The 19,003-nt window shown below is 30.6% G+C and overlaps 1 protein-coding gene across 1 annotated transcript in view; it reads left to right on the forward strand.

Annotated features, from left to right (window-relative positions):
* Nucleotides 1–6,955: 6,955 nt before the first annotated feature.
* Nucleotides 6,956–19,003, forward strand: part of LOC135961191 (Krueppel-like factor luna) — a 115,945-nt gene continuing 103,897 nt past the window's right edge. The window contains exon 1 of the mRNA XM_065512688.1: nucleotides 6,956–7,050. Coding sequence (XP_065368760.1) covers nucleotides 6,956–7,050 — 95 coding nt within the window. The remainder of the gene's footprint in view (nucleotides 7,051–19,003) is intronic.

The raw sequence follows: 19,003 nt of genomic DNA on the forward strand, positions 1-19,003 counted from the left end.
TCATTTTCGCATTCTATTGAGTGCCTGTTTAAAAACAGGACATCTTCCACTCCCTGCTACGTGGTCTGTATCCGCGTTTTCCACTTGTTTACAGAACATACATTCTGGTTTCCTAGCGCAGTCCTTTGCTATATGTCCACTAACTCCACATTTTATGCATAGCTTCGATCTGTCATGAGCACTTGTACATGTTTTGGAAATGTGGCCAAATTTTAAGCATCTGAAGCATTTCTTTAACAGAAGTTTTTCCCTTAGTCGGCATACCATCCATCCGATTCTGACCTTTCCGGTTTCGAGAGCTTTTCGGCCGAGCTCTGCAGGTAATATAATATTTGCAGTCTGAGTGCCACCATAACCCCTTCTGAGGCTCCTTATATCAGATTCCTTTATTTCTGAAACCCCTGTTTCCCCACTGATTTTTCCACCTCTTCTTGGAATTTTCCAACATTTTCCTTATTGCCGTTCTTCACCTGGTTCTCTGGTTCTCTGCTTCTCTTTAAGTCATGTACGGGTGGACACGTTTCTGGTGTCGTCTGCGTGAATAAATCTTTTGTTTCTGGAACATTGGGTGATTCATTACACGATACTTCATCTCTAGCCTTGTTGTACATTGCCTTTATGGCTCTTGCTTGCTCCTTTATGGCATGATGTACATTAGATTTGCCCTTCATGAATTCTATTAGCCCCGTTATCAGGTTCCCCAGTTCTATGAAAGGGTCCTTCCCAGAAGTGGTCTTCTCCTGAGCGGGAGATAGTACATTTGGTGTGTTTAGAACTGTCCCCGATGAAAAGCTTGGCGTTGTGGGTGGTGACCTTGCAACTTCGGAGTTTCTTCGAAAAGGGTTCACAACGTTCCACTGCTCCTTGTTTATTTTGCCTGTAGCTATACCTTCTATCTCAGCCAGGTGTGCTGCCGAGTTAGAAGTATTACAGTAGTATGATCTCGACGACTGAGAGACTGTTTTCACGCCCTCTAAAGCCGCCGGTACTGGGTTTATTACTCCCTGCACCGTAACCTTGGATTTCCGTTGTTCCATATTGTTCATTGGGGGGGGGGGGGGTTTGCGTTTTTAACCTATCCGCCAGGTGTTTTTTAGCCGCTCCTAACCTGGAAACAGACGCTGACCAGGAAGCCGTCCACTTTGGATACCGTCGCGCCTGGATTTTTGTTTTGACTAGGGATCCACGAAGTCGTCATTCTTCCAACTACTCCTCTCTAGAGGGTAGCCTTGTGGATGGATACCTAATATCCTCTCGCCCTGTCACAGGACTTCGCTGAGCTCGTGTACTTTTTTATAGTACGCTCTCCATACCTGCCTAAACTAGGGTCCGCGGGGTCGTTACTCCCGTTATCCTCTCCTGAGGATACCCTTGCGGTAATAACGATCTTGCGATCGCTTGGTTTTAGCCTAATAAAAGCATACGTCCCAAAGGTCCGTATTTATGTATGTAAGTATGTATATAGAACTTAACTTAGCTTCGACGAAGTTTGTTTTAGTGCTCGATGAGGATATTCTATATTTGTAATTTTTTTGAAATCGGAACACACACTAAGAAATAGGATCGTTTTAAAAAGTAACAGGTGTCCTACTTTGGGGACCAGGGGCCCCTTTGCGCATGTAAAATTTCATTCAAATCGGGCTAAGGGTTGAGAAGTTTCAGATTTATTTCGCTCTTTTTTTCAATACCACTGTGCGCTGTGTACAATAAATAGTAGGATGGTAGGATAACGTCAACTAAATATACATTTAGCTATTTTTCATTTAGAAATTCGAAATTTTGCAAAATTTGTTTGGCCATACCTGCTAATAGGTTAACGGTGTCGTGCAAAGACAAAAACTCATACACAAGTAAATACGGATGTATTTTAAGTAAAAATTAGCTCTTATTTTAATATTTCTCAAAATATGTTAATTTTTTCCTACATCTCTTGTTCAAGTGGCCTGAGACACGTTAATGGTCTGGGGAGTTTTTAATAACTTTAAAGATGTTTAACCAATTTTTGTATTTTATATCTGTTATATAGATTACCAATTAACACGCCATAAAGTTTAATATATAGTCGAGCTTACTCAATTCAACTGTCAATTCTATATGACTCCTTAACAATTTTTCACAATTAAATGCAAATAAGTTTTCTTACATGCGGGGCACAACAATTAAAATGATAAACGATTGCATACTGTGTATAAATTGGTAGACATTAGAAATGTTGCACAAAAATCAATTAAAACCATACTGTATTGAAATATACATCCATACACACATAAATAAGTAAGTTGTAAGAAAATAAATATAAAGTTTATTTCCTGCATTTGACACATTATACGCAAAGATACCATAAAAACGTACAATGGTCTATTCACAAAGACGTCTAAGTAACACTAATTCAATACGAGCACCTGTGCGGTTTGCTTTGATAATTGAAATAAATTTATCTATAAAATATTTGGCATTTTACCAACTTGGTATGAATTGGAGTAAGAAATCACAGATACGAAGAGATGATCTTATCCTACAACTACGAATGTGTGTTATAGTGTTATCCGTCGGCTTTTACACTCTACACAAATACAAATTATAAATACAATTAAATTGGTCAATTACTTTCCATTTGATATAAATATTGTTATGTATAGAACTTAGTATCCGGGATATACACGAAAATCTAGGTAGTCGATCATATCTCAGTCATCATGATATCAAATAAATTTTAGTTTTGGCTGCACCAAAATCATTGTAGACCTGTGATATCCATGATTTTTGTTCAAAATCATCACCTTCGGAACTACATAGTCCTAGGGATGCTTTTTTCGAGAGATTAACTTTGGTATCATTATGCGCTGCATGTCTGGAAATAAATGGGCGTGGCACCACTCATACAAAGTAAATATTTGTTTTTGAATATCTGGAGAAATATAATTGTGAAAGTCTTCAAACATAACACATCACTGCATGAAATTTCACCTAAAATGTGAGGGAGGGATAGTTATTTCTATTGGATTAGTTATTTTCGTATATTTGGTGAACAATAATTTTGAAAGTCTTCAAAAATATGTTCTGTATTTTGCTGATCTTAAGCCGGTTATTGTGGAATTATTAATTTGGATTTTATAAACTCTTAATATAATTTTATATACATATGTACATTTCAAATAAATAAACATCTGCTTAATAACCTCCCCTCCTAAGTGCTTTATATATTTATACTAGCTAAAAACCGGTGTGCTTCGCTACACGTATCGTTATGAAATAAAAAGTTTAGAGTTAAAAAATATATTTATTTAGTAATTAAAATCTACAGTTTTCCTTTTAAATTAATTCTTATTCTATTATCTCACGATTTACAATATATTTAGTATATGTAAAATTACTTTGTAATGTATGTAATAGTATCTAGTACATTATTTATTTCTTATTTGCTAACCTTTATATGAATTGTAATAAAATAGAAAAGTTTATAGCAAAAAATATTTTTATTTAATGTTTAGTATATACAATTTTTGCATTAATTATTTATTTTTCCCATCTGGTGCATAGACATAGTCTGTTTGGTTTTCCACTCGCGTACGTTCAACATAAAGCTGTATATGTGAAAAACATGGAATTTCCAGATTTAGTCCACAAACTTGCAAAGATTGACCTTGAGCTTTATTAATTGTCATTGCAAATGCTAGGCGAATAGGAAACTGCAATAGCATAAAATCAAATTTCATTTCCGAAGTTATCATCGGATTACGTGACGTCAATACATCTGTCCCTTTATAATTTTCAGTTATAATGTCCACTCTATTAGATTGTTCAATAATTTCATTACCGTAAGTCTAGTGCCACTACAAAGTCGTGGTGTAGTAAAGTAAATCTTAGCGATTTAGCCTCCTACAAATAAGCAAATAATCATACAAGTAAACAAACACAAATTCATTCAATTCATTTTTATATACATATGTATATGAGAGTTCGTTTGTGACCAGGTCACTTCATTTGTTTTTCGGGTATCATAATTTTTCTGAAGGTTTTTGCGTAAATAAAAATAATGGCGTACTTTTTTTGCAAATCTGATTTCAACAGTCGATTCTGTCGATCAAAAATTAAAAATTGGTTTTTGAATCCTTAAAAATAGTTCCAAAAACCCACAACATGGGTTTTTCATATTTTAAATATTATGTATATTTCATGCATATTTTAAATATGAACGATGAAAATGCATACTAAGCTTATCAAAAGTGTACCAATATTTCCTTTTTATCACAACCCGTTAAAAAGTTATGCGGCTTTAAAAATGTTTTGTTAAGGCAAACTAATAAAACAAATTCTAAACTTTTTTACCAATTACACTATGCACGAAATTTACACTTTTTTTCTGTCAAGAGTGGCACCCAGCTTAAACTAATTCGGGTACGCTAAATTCAATGGTGCTAACCGTTTATTTAGGTTAGCTCGTATTTTCGAGATATACCGTTATTTCGAAAATGGAGGAGGTTGCACAACATATATTCGCGTAACTCAAAAACTGAAAAAGAAAACGAAATTCCGCAACGAAATTACCTTTAAGTAAAGATTAACATGTTTATACTCTTCGCAGTCGTTTTAGAAATATAAATTTTTTTTTTGCAAAAAAAATAATTTTTTAGAATAATTTAGAAATTTTTGGTTTTTACAACAGCATTAAAAATTTTAAAAATGCATATACGCTTTTAATTTTTTTTACACGTAAAGAAAATGAACTTCCAAATAAAACAAGGCCTAAATGATTAAAAATTATTAAATTTTTCATTTTATTCACAAAAAAAAACTACATACAATACAAAATACATTATATTTTATCAAAATACATATTTAGCTACATCATGCAGTGCACAGTGGTATAGAAAAAAGAGGGAAATAAATCTAAACCCTTAGTCCGATTTGAATGAAATTTGACACGTGCAAAGAAGAAGTGTTGTAGAGTTTAAGGTTTGAATTCTCCCCGCATGAGTCCACCAGAGGTGCGGCTAGGGGTCCCCAAAGTAGGACTCGGTAAGACTGACTCCAAAGTTATATGCATTTGAATTTAAAAATTAAGAGCGTATATGCATTTTCTAATTTTTAATGCCAATAGAAAGGAAATATTGGTGCCGTTTTGATAATCTTAAAATGCCTTTTCATTGTGCATGTTTAAAAAAACTAAAATTTTTTTTTTATGAGATTTGCGCTCCCTGGTGTGGATTTTTGAACTATTTTAAGGATAAAAAAATCGTATAGCAGACACGCATTCTACGGAAAATTCTAAGAAATTTTCCCCAAGAAACCATAGGTCTAAAATCAAATCCTATCTTGCGCACTTCGTCTTTTATCCAATGATATTTCAGTATTTATTTTTATACCCTTCACCTTCGTGAGAAGGGTATATATAAGTTTGTCTTTCCGTTTGTAATTTCTACATTTTTCATTTCCGACCCTATAAAGTATATATATTCTGGATCCTTATAGATAGCGGAGTCGATTAAGCCATGTCCGTCTGTCTGTCTGTTGAAATCAATTTTCTGAAGACCCCAGATATCTTCGGGATCCAAATCTTCAATAATTCTGTCAGACATGCTTTCGAGAAGTTTGCTATTTAAAAGCAGCAAAATCGATCCATAAATAACGGAGATATGAGCAAAAAACCGGGACAACCTCGATTTTTGACCTATTTTTGATCTATATCTGGATTACTAAGTCATTAATATAGACAATATGGATATCTAATGATAGATATTTCAAAGTCCATTGCAACGATGTAGATAATGCTATAGTAAGTTGGACCTACAATGGGTCAAAATCGGGAAAAATATTTTTTAACCCAAATTTTTTTTTCATCAAAAAATTTTTTTTGTAGTAAATTTTTTTTCTAAAAAAAAAATTTAAAAAAATTAAAAAAAAATTTTGAAAATCAATTAAAAAAAAAATTCAATTTTGTTTACCTAAAAATATTTAAACAGATTTATTTTAAAGTATAATTTGGTGAAGGGTATATAAGATTCGGCACAGCCGAATATAGCTCTCTTACTTGTTTTTGATAGTTTTTTTTATTGGATAAAAGACCTATGGATTCTGGAGGAAATTTTCCGTAGATTTTTTACTTTTTGATCGTCTATACAAATCGACCCAGCCTAATGTATATATATAGAAGGTTTCCCAATGTATAAACATTTTACCATTTACTTAACATTGTTAGTATTCCGCCCATTTCCGCCTTAAATATTCATATTGAAAGCTGCTATAGCTTCCCTTATATAATTTGTCGCATCTATGGGATGTGCCACGCCGACTAATCCAATCCCGACCATTTTCAGCCAAACTATGTAAAATCATAAGAGGGCAATTCGGACAAAGTTTGAATAATATCGTAATTATAGTTCTCAAGATATATAGAAATAAACTGTTTACTTTGTATGGGAGGTACTCACACCCTGTTCCGATAGCTCCCATTTTTTGTTAAACTTCATGCAGTAATACGAAATTGAATCATATAAAGTTATAAGACTTTCACAATTATAGTTCTCGATATATTGGTAAATAACTAATAACTAAAACCAAAATAACTAATACAGTGCCGCCCATTTGCAGCCAAGAAATTGACTCGTATAAAGTTTAAATACTTTTACGATTATAGCTCTTCAGATATTCGAATTTAAGGATTTGCATTTTATAAGAGGTGCAACGCCCACTAATAAAATACCGCCCATTTTCAGCCAAACTATGTAAACAATAAGGGAAATATTCGGGCAAAATTTACAGTTCTGCAGATATTCTAAAAAAAACTATTTACTTTGGATAGCTTATAATTTTTACAATACTCGTAATACAATTTCGTTGGTACTAAAACGCTAGTGATATTTATACGTTCAAATACATACATATATACAACTATAGAGTAAGAGGAAGATCATATTGTATTTATACTTAATATAAATATATATGTATATAAGATATGAATAGTTTGGAGTGGCTGTTGAGACATTCAATCAATGAAAGTAGCATGTGGGAGTCAACCATTAAAGATTTTTGGCTACAACAGAAAAAAAGGTGGGTAAGAAACAAAGTTAAATTGATTTCAACTGGAAATATTACATTCATGCCTACATTCATTCAGTCAGTCATTCACTTACTTTATCATTCTCAGTCATTGTCGGTATTCGGGTGTGGTAGCCACACAATAATGTCATGATGCATCTTTATAATTTGTTTGTTAGTTGCTGTTACATTCATTACTTGGGGTGTGAAATAAAAACTTAGTAATCGAAGCAGAAGTGAAACTACAATCAAAATATTGTTAAATACTTTTTTGTATTAGCTTTAAATAATTTTGTAGTTTCAAATCAAGATTCATTAATTATTAGCAACGATTTTGAATTCAATTAATATTTGTAACTTAAGCAAAGAAATGTATAAATGCCAATAACAATCTTAAAATTGTATTATTATTATTTTTTATTTATGTATTTCTTCTTTTATTGATGATCCTGATGTAATAAGAATTCAAATCTTATGAAATTCTTCAGAAGTTCGTCCGATACCTACCCATCTAGTGATTGTTTTGTTTTTCATCAGAATCGGTAAAACGTTCGTTCTCCAAAACGGCGGTACCTTTAAGGAAACTCAAACTAATTCATTAGAAGCGATGGAAATTCATCTTCACCAATTTTAGTGGTTAATGAGTTGTTTAAAATAAATAAAACTCAAACACTAATTTTTTCAATGACAATGCAATTCTATTCAAAATGTTTAATATGAATAAAAACAAATTCAAAAATTAATGAAGATATGAATCTTGAAATTCAAAGAATTTGTGATTATTTAAAGTATTTTTTAATATTTTTCATTTATTGTATCTTCACAAAATAATGTGAACTATCAATAATTTGTTCAAATCTTAAATCTAAATATTAATTTTTGTTTACGTCCCACCACAGTTGGACGAAAAATTATGTTTAATTTATAGATCCTATCATCAGGGCAGGTCTGTTGCATTCCTTCTTCTTAGTCGGATGTAGCCATTACTTCTCATTAATGTTCGTGCAAGTGGGTTTGGGTGAACTTCTAACTTTTTCAAATATGACTCCGCTTGTTTTTTTATTTAATTTTTCACCAGGAAGACACCTAAGACGTAGGTCCTTAAGAATGTTAATATTTCTCACATTCCAAGGCGCTGCTGTTATCATTCTTAATATTTTATTTTAGAATCTTTGAACTTTTTCAATATTAGAAGTTGAGGCCGTGCCCCATAATTGAATTCCATAGCACCATATGGGTTTTATTATTGAGCTGTACAGAAGAGTTTGCAATCTAAACTCAATCTCGAGTTTTCACCAATTAGCCAGTAAATTTGTAGTAATTTTAACTGAATTTGAGCCAATTTCGTATCGATATGCTTTTTCCAGGTAAGACGTCGGTCTAGATGCAGACCTAGATATTTAACTTCAGTTTGTTGAGGTATTATATGATTATTTATTAGGATTATTTATCTTCGCAATGTGAAAGTGAGATGTATACATTTTTGCTCGTTTGATTTTATTCTCCATTGTTTTAACCACCTTTCTATATCGAGTATGTGGTCTTGTAAAAGTACAGATGCTTCTTGGGGGGTTTCATGAATATAAGCTGTGTCATCAGCAAAAGTTGATATGTGCGTTCGACTGTTTGTAGGCATATCACAAGTATATAGCAAATATAGGAAGGGACCCAGTATACTTCCTTGGGGTACGCCTGCTTCAATAGGCTGTGGTGAACTTATGAAGTCTCCCTCTTTAAGAACGAACTTTCGATGACTTAAATAACTTTCTAGAAGCTTATGTGTGTTCACTGGTAAATATTGTTTTATTTTCATCGATAATCCTTCATGCCATACTTTGTCGAAGGCTTGCAAAACGTCGATGAAGAGTGCAGAACAATATTTTTTTCTTCTGAATTAAAATAGCAATATTTTGTAAAATTTATTTTTTGAACAAGACTAAATTTTTGTAAATATGTTAAAGAAAATATATCGATGGCTTAATATAAAAAAGACGTAAGTAAATTTTTTTAAAAATGTCGTTTTTTATTTATTCCGGTAAACAAATGTCAGATGCACCTTGCCTCAAAAATTCAGGAGGATATTATTACAAATAACAGATTTATAACGATTTCAAAAAAAGTCCTAAGTCAAGCCCTAACTCGTTTTTTTTTGTTTTGTTTGATTGGTTATCATTTTTTATAAGTATCAAATTCGATTCTGAATCGGATTTTTGCACCTATAAGGAAATTTAACAGTTTTATGTCGCTGAGTGTGATTCATGAAAAAAATGGAAACATTTTATAAAACTACATAATTTCACAATATACAATATTTTAACACACGAATTGGACAACAAATGGATGTCTTGGATCTTCCGTTTTTGCGGAGTGTGTTATTAAACACTTGTGGAAGATCCAAACTCTACCAAAACCGCAATTTAATATTCTCTAATGCATTGTTGGCTTTTATTATGGAAACTCAAATAATGATTGAACAAAAATTTTTAATAAGTGGACATATTCAGCTGGAATGTGACTCAAGTCATTCCCTTATAGAAAGAAAAATTAAAAATAAGCAAATAAATTTGCCATCGCAATTTGTGCAATATAAGCTCACCATTTGCACAACGACTATTTTCTAAATTGAAAATACTATTTTCTAAATTGAAAACTTGCCTAAACGATACTCTTCGACTCGTCCTGGTAAAAATATTGCTTACTATAAAAGTTCATGAAATGTATGTACTCAAACCTCAATTTCAAAATTTAAGCAGATGTATTGGTGATCTTATTGTAAATATTCTACGAGCCTTGGCGTATAACTCATCAGGATCAATATATTTCAAAACAGACTTAACTGACAGTCACGAATCTCTCCCACATAGATCAAAGTTGGTGATTAAAGATATCCCACTTATTCACTTTATATGCAGTAAATAGCAATCCCAAAAAAACCAAATACAGGATTTGAAAAGTTTTTACCTGCATATTGCCAACTTTTTTGATAACTGGTTTAATAAGAAATAATTTTTCACAGTTCACTTCTGATTTAATCCTCTTAATTTCATGAATTATTTCATTTTATTATTTAAACCTGAATTATTATAATAATATTATTTTTTCAACTCAAAATCTCAGGTTTAAAAAAGGCCTAACTTAATTTTTTTTTCATAAATATCAATGAAAAAAGGGCCTATATTAGATAACTTCATTAAAATAAAAAAAATTTAATTTGAAATGAGAAATAAAATGTATTGCCTCTTTTTATAAAAAATTGCATTAAAACTTTTTTTGTATCTAAAATTTTATGGATTTTATTAAGTTTTTTCCTTCTCCTGTAAAGTAACAAAAAATCGAGTTACGCCTTTTTTATATTAAGCCATCGATATAAAATTTATAAGAATCGAAGAATTTCTGAAATTCTTTGAAAATTCGTTAAAAAAAAATTGTTAAATATGAAATTTGTTGGTATATAGTGATCACTAATTGTCTATATCATCAATGGTGAGTTAAAAAGATGATTTTTCAAATAGTCTTGTACGTGTAGGACTTTGACAGGATAGAAAATGCATTCCAGCTTTCCAAATGTCAAATAATTCTTTCAATTATTACATAGTATTAAAAAATGTGACAATGTCAGCGATATTAAGTCATGTGCCCAAACTAAGAAATTTGGCTGATTGTGACATAATTTGTTCATTAACAAAATTAGTCAATCTGTTGTTCCTAATTTTCCCATTTCAAAAACCAGTTAAATATTTTAAATAAATCGACAAAATTCAATAATTCACCTTTATTAAAATATTTAAGTGGTGCGATTAAGATAAATTTGTACCAAATTTGTAAACTTTTTCAAACCAGTAACGTATTCCCGGGTATCCTGGAAATTTTCGCGATTACCTCAAAGATTAAATTATAACTTCATAGTAATAAAGGGGAATGTAGTAACCATTGAAAGGTATTTTATTTACTAATTGCTAGTCATTTTTGAGCTACTCCTAATAATATCTAACAACGTTTGCTACCGATTCAAAACGGTAATAAGGTAACTGTAACGCTAACTTGGGCTGATTTGGTAACGGTATTTTGGCTTATTTCGGCAAGGGTAGTTTAGCAGTAACGATATTTGATGTTATTTCGGTAACGGTATTTTAATGATAACGGTACCTTTCACACAGAATTATATTGATAATCAAATTAACAAAAATCGAAATTAAGTTGAAAAAGTTGGCAATTGTTAAATTCTGTAGATTTCAATAAACGCAATTATTACAATCAAACATTTGTATTTATATAATTTCAGATTATCTATAGAATATCGGTAACGATATTTAAGCTGAAAGGGTATTTTAGGGGTAACGTTATCTTAGCGGTTCCGGTAGCCAACCTTTATATCTACACTCGATGTTTCAGATTATCGTGGTGTACTGTGTTATTTTAACATATAAGTAAGAACATACATAGATATGTTTATATAACATATCTGTACGTATTAATGTTAGTAATTAAGAGTTAAATGAAAACAACATCTAAATTTCAAATAGATTTTTTTTGTTTTCATTTTACTACTGCCATTATTGTTGTGTTTGTTGTTCGGCTAAAAGCATCAAGAATAAAGTTGAAATAGAAAAGAGATCATGTGCGCAATGGTGCTAGGTTCCAGCAGCTATGATCCAAACACTAATAACAGCAGATATAAATTATCTATTAAGCACTTCTGGCCAACATTGGTCATAAAATAATTTAAATGTCATTTTAATGAAGCTCATAAATTAGCAAATGTGTCAAATATACAAGTACCAGCACAGAATCAGTGCAATAAATGGCAACACTGTTGCCAGCAACGTTTTTTTTTTTTTGTTTGTTTTGTTGCGAATATGCCAACGAACAAGACAATCAGCCAGCAAGTGAACAATCCAGTCATTTAGTCAATGCCTGCCTGCCTCACTTCCAACCAAGTATACTAAACACTCACACTCATTTATAAATACCCAACAAACACTGGACTTTGATATGAAGTTGATAGTAAAATCTTTTTCTTAAGTCTCAAGTATTAATGAATAAATTATATATAGTTACTCTAAATTATAATAACATCGTAAAGTATCTAAAACTGTATTCATAGCATAAACTTTACTAAATTGAAATAACTTAGAACCTGATTTAGAAACATGACCGGAAAACTATTGTTTTATGAAAATAACTCAGTTTTCAAAAAAGTGTATATTTACTTGTTTTTGGATAGTATTTCTATAGACCCTTAGTAAAACATAAACAACAAATTGTATAGAGCCCTAACTGGAAAAATATATTAAGTGAGTAACAACAAACTCTACAACCGATCCGAGCCTAATACTCCGCCAAAATATCATTAATGGTCTAATCCGAATCTTTTTTAATGTACTTACTAGCAATTTCTGTAATTTTTCGCGTGTTTTCGATATATAATTATTACCTCCGCAATTTTTTAACAACTAACTGTTCTAGGGTTTGAATAGATTTTTTTATATTATATTTCCTAATAAAAATATTTTTGAGAGTCTTTTGGACATTGAAAATGAAAAACACTGACTTTAGGTTTTTTTTTAAGTTTTATTTGGTTTTTACTATCTTACTTCAGAAATGTTTGGTTATGAATGTTTGTGCATAGTAGGATGTTCATTCGAGTAATGATCGTTCGATTAATCAAATAATTTCTTACGAATAATTATTAGAACAATTTCAAAATTACCATTTTCGAATAACGAATAATTCGAACAATTTTATATAGAATAATCGAATAAAACGAATAAATGTACATACATATTTAAATTTATTAAATGGTTTAAAATTTTTCATAATTCCAAATTTAAGTAATAATAACTTACAAAAATTGTATTGTTAACTTAGATTAAAGTTCTGTTGAAAGTGATGGCGAAATTTATAATAATAACGTTGAAATAGACGTAGGCCATGATCTTAATATATATATAAGTATTATTATTAACCGGGTACGTAAGTGTTGCAAAATATTTAATAAATCTAATGGGAAGATCCATGTGAAAGCGGACAGCAGTCGCATTTACCATCTCCGATTTTAATGAAATTTACCACATACATAATATATCCAATATGTTTCTCATATCAGTGAAACTCATTCTGATGTAAAAATATCGCGATTTGAAAATTGAAAAATTTGTTAAAAATGTCTAAATTTATATACACATAATTGCCCAAAACTTTGAAACTACTCAAAGACCATTTTAAAGCCAAAGATATTGTGCTTAAAATGTGTAAATAAAATTGTTTACTTCCAAAAGGTTAAAGGTCAATTTTCAGAGTATACATTTCAATGTAAAAATATCAAAGATCGCGGTGTAAAAATTAATAAAGAACACGGTATGAGGACACTTAAACTCTCTGCTATATTCGTGCAAAAAAATTTCGATGGAGGCTCGATTAGTTCCGGAGTTATAAAGAAAGTTATTAAAAGTACGTTTTTTCATATTTGTCATTTTTGTCAATACATACAAACTTCATGACAAAAAACTTTCATATAGACACAAATCACATGACCTAATTTCATGGTGATTGGTCCATAATTGGATTTGTAATCCAGTTACTGAACAAAAAAGGTGAAAAATTGGTAAAAATTTAGAAAAAGGGTAATTTTTTGCACTGGATTTTCGATATGGAAGTTTTGTTTTCCACACATAATATGTATATTGAAAAACACTTTCACACATGGAAAAATACTATACTGTACATTAGGATGTCCCTTATTTTTCGATATCGTTTATTTTTTGACGCATACCCTCTGAAAACTTTCGTATTGACCTAAAATACCACTAAACAAATTGTTAGCTTGTTCTAAGACTTAGAACAGTGCCGACTTAGCGCTTTAGTTTTGAGGTGCATTTATAAGGGGAAAAATGCATTTTTTTCAGTTTTTGTAAAAATGTTGCCATTAAATAATTACTTTTGCAATGTAATTTGAAAGAATCGAAATGTGTATGTAATTGTTGTTCTAATAAGATATAAAACACAAAAATTGGTTAAAAAATGTTAAAGTTATTAAAAAATCGCCAGCCCATTAACGTGTCTCAGGCCAAATTAACATATAACCCCAAGTGTTATATTTTTATTAAGTTTCATCAAAATCGGCCCAAAAATATATAACATTTCGCTCTCTTTCAGAAATTCTAATAATTGAAAATGTTGACCTTTGACCTTCACGATTTAAGGGTTAACGTTTTCCGATTTTAGTAAAACTTCCAGACTACATTTAGAATTACCTGAACTATAATATTCTGAATAGGTTTTACTTAAAAATCATAACAGTAAGGAAATTCGGTTAATTCGCCAAAATATGGCCAAAAAATTAGGTTTTCTCGAAAATTGAAAAATTTAAAACGCAGGTACGGAAAAACTATATGAGGTATTGTCATACTTTTTCTTATTTTTATTCCCTATTATGTTCTCAATAAATCCCAATGCGATGATCCAAAAATTTTGAAATTTTTAAAAATTTGAAATTTGTTTAACAAAATTTTTAAAAATTTGAGATTGGAGTTTTGAAACTGCCGTTAAAAAAATTAATTTTTTTTGGTTATACCTGCGAATAGGTTAACGGTATCCTAGGAAGACAAAAACTCATACACAAGTAAATATGGATATATTGTAAGTAAAAATAAGCTATTATTTTAATATTTCTCAAAATATGTTAATTGTGTTCCTACATTTCTTGTTCTTGTGGCCTGCGACACGTTAATGGCCTGGCGATTTTTTAATAACTTTAACATTTTTTTAACCAATTTTGGTATTTTATATCTTATTAAAACGACAATTATGTACACATTTCGATTCTTTTAAATTAAATTTCAAAAGTAATTATTTAATAGCAAAATTTTTACAAAAACTGAAAAAATGCATTTTTCCCCTTGTAAATGCACTTCAAAACTAAATCGCTAAGTTGGAACGGGTTGCCCTTTTTAGAACAACCTAAACATTTTTTTGGTGGTATTTTAGGTAAAAAAAACGATATCAAAAATAAGGAACACACTACCGTACATGTACTTTAAAATCTTCGCTACCTACATGTACCCTAAAAAGTTCACTACGTGTACGCTAAAATCTTCCCTAAAAAGTTCACTACATGTAAACTAAAAAGAACACTAAACGTAGTGTACATTTCGAAAAATACATAAACGCTACGAGGTAGTGAATGTATAGAATGTTCCGTAACTTATTCGTAGTGTTTGCGAACATCATCTCACAAACGTAGTGTACGGTATATTGTATATGTGCGCAAACACTAAAAACAGATGAAGGGAATGTGTTCTTTAAATGTACGGTACGAATAACGTACGGTTTATTTTCGAACTCTGTTTTCAAGTACTTGCAGAGTTGATAGATTTTGTACAGAAGACTAATTACGGGTTTAATTCAAAGTCCGACTTACACCAAATCCTAATGCTTGAAACGATCAGAGAAATTTATACGAAGTAAATTATACTATTTTTTCTAAAACCATTTGATTACAATTACATATTAAGATTTTAAATATTCCGGGAATAGGTCTAACGATGTTCGATCGTAGATATAAATAGTATATTAAATAAAATTTGTGTTTGTTGGGTATATAAACAAAAAAAAACAAAAGCAAACCAATATGAAGCATCGTCAGTCAGTATCAGAAGCCACCGTTTATTATTAAGCCACATAGTCATTTGCCCACTACACTTTATCAGCAAACACTTGCACATGCCGGCTGGCAGGCAGACAGACATCCAACCGGCCAAAGAGACATCCAGCCAGCCAGCCACCAAGTCAATGATTTTGATGTTGACAGCTCTGTTGTCAAACAAACAGTTGAAAAGCATTTCAAATGTACTGACTCTGTAAAGCGGCTGCAGATACTACTGCAACAACAACAACTAAACACTATTATTTTAAATGAAGAACAGCAATAACAACAACAACAACAATCCCGAGCAACACAGCATGACTTTCACAAATAACCTTCACGATAAAACACTTCCAATACTTACAACAAACACTTTACGGATGAAAATAAACCAAAACAACAAATAAACTAAACTTAACGAAATGTCCAAAAAAAAAACACAAAAAAAAATTTACAAAAAAATCAAAAACAGTATCGATTCCAAATAATAAAAAGAAATAAAAGAAAAAAATTAAACAACCAAATTTAAACGAAAAAGCTAAGAAAAAAAAATCGAATAAAAAAGTAGATCTCCAAATTGTATGAAACAAAATGCAGTCGAAATCTACACAAAAACGACATTTTCCCACACTTGATATACATCGCATCACCAGGTACATACATACTTACATATCTACATTTATCCAAATGTATGTACATTAGAGTGCTCCAAGATTGTATGGACGAAAAAAACTTTCTAGGTACAGGCCGTCCCCCTCTCTAGAATTGTTCTATGTATTGTAGAAACACGTTGTGTAAAATATTAGGATGATAGGATAACGTTAACTGGTGGCGCAACGACGCTGAAGTTTTGAGGTGCATTTACAAGGGGAAAATATGCAATTTTTTCAGTTTTTGTAAAAATTTTGCCATTAAATAATGAATTTTACAATTTAATTTAAAAGAATCGAAATGTGTACGTAATTGTCGTTATAATAAGATATAAAAGACAAAAATTGGTGATAAAATGTTAAAGTTATTAAAAAATCGCCAGGCCATTAACGTGTCTCAGGCCACTAGAACAAGAAATTTATGAACAAAATTAACATATTTTGAGAAATATTAAAATAAAAGCTTATTTTTACTTAAAATATATCCATATTTACTTGTATATGAGTTTTTGTCCTCGTAGGATATCGTTAACCTATTCGCAGGTATGACCAAAAAAATTTAATTTTTTTAACGGCAGTTTCAAAACTCCAATTTAAAATTTTGTTAAACAAATTTCAGAATTTTTTGATCATCACATGGGGATTTATTGACAACATAATAGGGAATAAAAATGTGAAAAAAGTATGTCAATACCTCCTATAGTTTTTCCGTACCTGCGATATAAATTTTGCGATTTTCGAGAAAAACTAATTTTTTGGCCATATTTTGGGGAATGACCAGAATTTCCTTACTGTAATGATTTTTAAGTAAAAGCTATTCAGAATAATATAGTCCAGGTAATTTTAAATATAGTCTGAAAGTTTTACTAAAATCGGAAAACTTTAACCCTTAAATCGTGATGGTCAAAGGTAAATTTTTTCAATATTTGGAATTTCTCATGGAAAGATAGCGAAATATTATATATTTTTGGGCCGATTTTGATGAAACTTAAGAAAAATATAAAATGAAGTCTAGTATTCACAATAACAGTACTAAAATGGAAATTAACCCTTAAGAGTACTTGGGGTCAAAATGAATGTGTTTTTCGTGATTTTAAAAGTTGAGGGTCATTTGGACCCCAAGTGCTATTAAGGGTTAATTTCCATTTTTGTACTGTTATTGTGAATACTAGACTTCATTTTATATTTTTCATAAGTTTCATCAAAATCGGCTGAAAAATATATAATATTTCGCTATCTTTCCATGAGAAATTCCAAATATTGAAAAAATTGACCTTTGACCTTCACGATTTAAGGGTTAAAGTTTTCCGATTTTAGTAAAACTTTCAGACTATATTTAAAATTACCTGGACTATATTATTCTGAATAGCTTTTACTTAAAAATCATTACAGTAAGGAAATTCTGGTCATTCCCCAAAATATGGCCAAAAAATTAGTTTTTCTCGAAAATCGCAAAATTTATATCGCAGGTACGGAAAAACTATAGGAGGTATTGACATACTTTTTTCACATTTTTATTCCCTATTATGTTGTCAATAAATCCCCATGTGATGATCAAAAAATTCTGAAATTTGTTTAACAAAATTTTTAAAAATTTGAAATTGGAGTTTTGAAACTGCCGTTAAAAAAATTAAATTTTTTTGGTCATACCTGCGAATAGGTTAACGGTATCCTACGTGGACAAAAACTCATATACAAGTAAATATGGATATATTTTAAGTAAAAATAAGCTTTTATTTTAATATTTCTCAAAATATGTTAATTTTGTTCATAAATTTCTTGTTCTAGTGGCCTGAGACACGTTAATGGCCTGGCGATTTTTTAATAACTTTAACATTTTTTCACCAATTTTTGTCTTTTATATCTTATTATAACGACAATTACGTGTACATTTCGATTCTTTTAAATTAAATTGTAAAAGTCATTATTTAATGACAAAATTTTTACAAAAACTGAAAAAATTGCATATTTTCCCCTTGTAAATGCACCTCAAAACTTCAGCGTCGTTGCGCCACCAGTTAACGTTATCCTATCATCCTAATATTTTACACAATGTGTTTCTACAATACATAGAACAATTCTAGAGGGGGGGACGGTCAAAATTCGCAATTTTATTTTTTTGGAGCACTCTAATGTACATATATGCATCCAATGTAGTACATACTCGTAGATTGTCCATTTGGATATACATATGTATGTATAACTTCAATCCATATTCATATCCATACATACAGTGGGATGCAGCAATTAGCACATGTTCATAAAAATAGCATTAATACCAATTCAGATTGGGAAATACATATGTTAATTTTTTATTCCTGATTGATTTCTTCATGGTTAAATTCTGTCTAGGAGCACAAAAATGGCCTTTTAATGACTAACGTAATATGTAATATGATCTGTTTAAATTTTGTTTAACAAATTTAAGTCTAATACCTATGTAAATACCTAAAACTGCCAGAATTGCTGAATATAGTTCTTAAATAGGATCGTTTGGTAAAAGTAGCAAAATATTAGGAATATAAATTTATGAATTTAAAACTAAATTTTAGCCAGATTTTATTGCTTTCAACTTATTCTGTAGAAGTTTCGAGTATACATATATTAACAGCAACAACCTTAATAGAACTAAAAGATATGATCATGCACCGACCACTTTACTTTAATATCT

The sequence above is a fragment of the Calliphora vicina genome, chromosome 5 (genome assembly GCF_958450345.1).
Source record: "Calliphora vicina chromosome 5, idCalVici1.1, whole genome shotgun sequence".
In the NCBI taxonomy this organism is placed as follows: Eukaryota; Metazoa; Arthropoda; class Insecta; order Diptera; family Calliphoridae; genus Calliphora; species Calliphora vicina.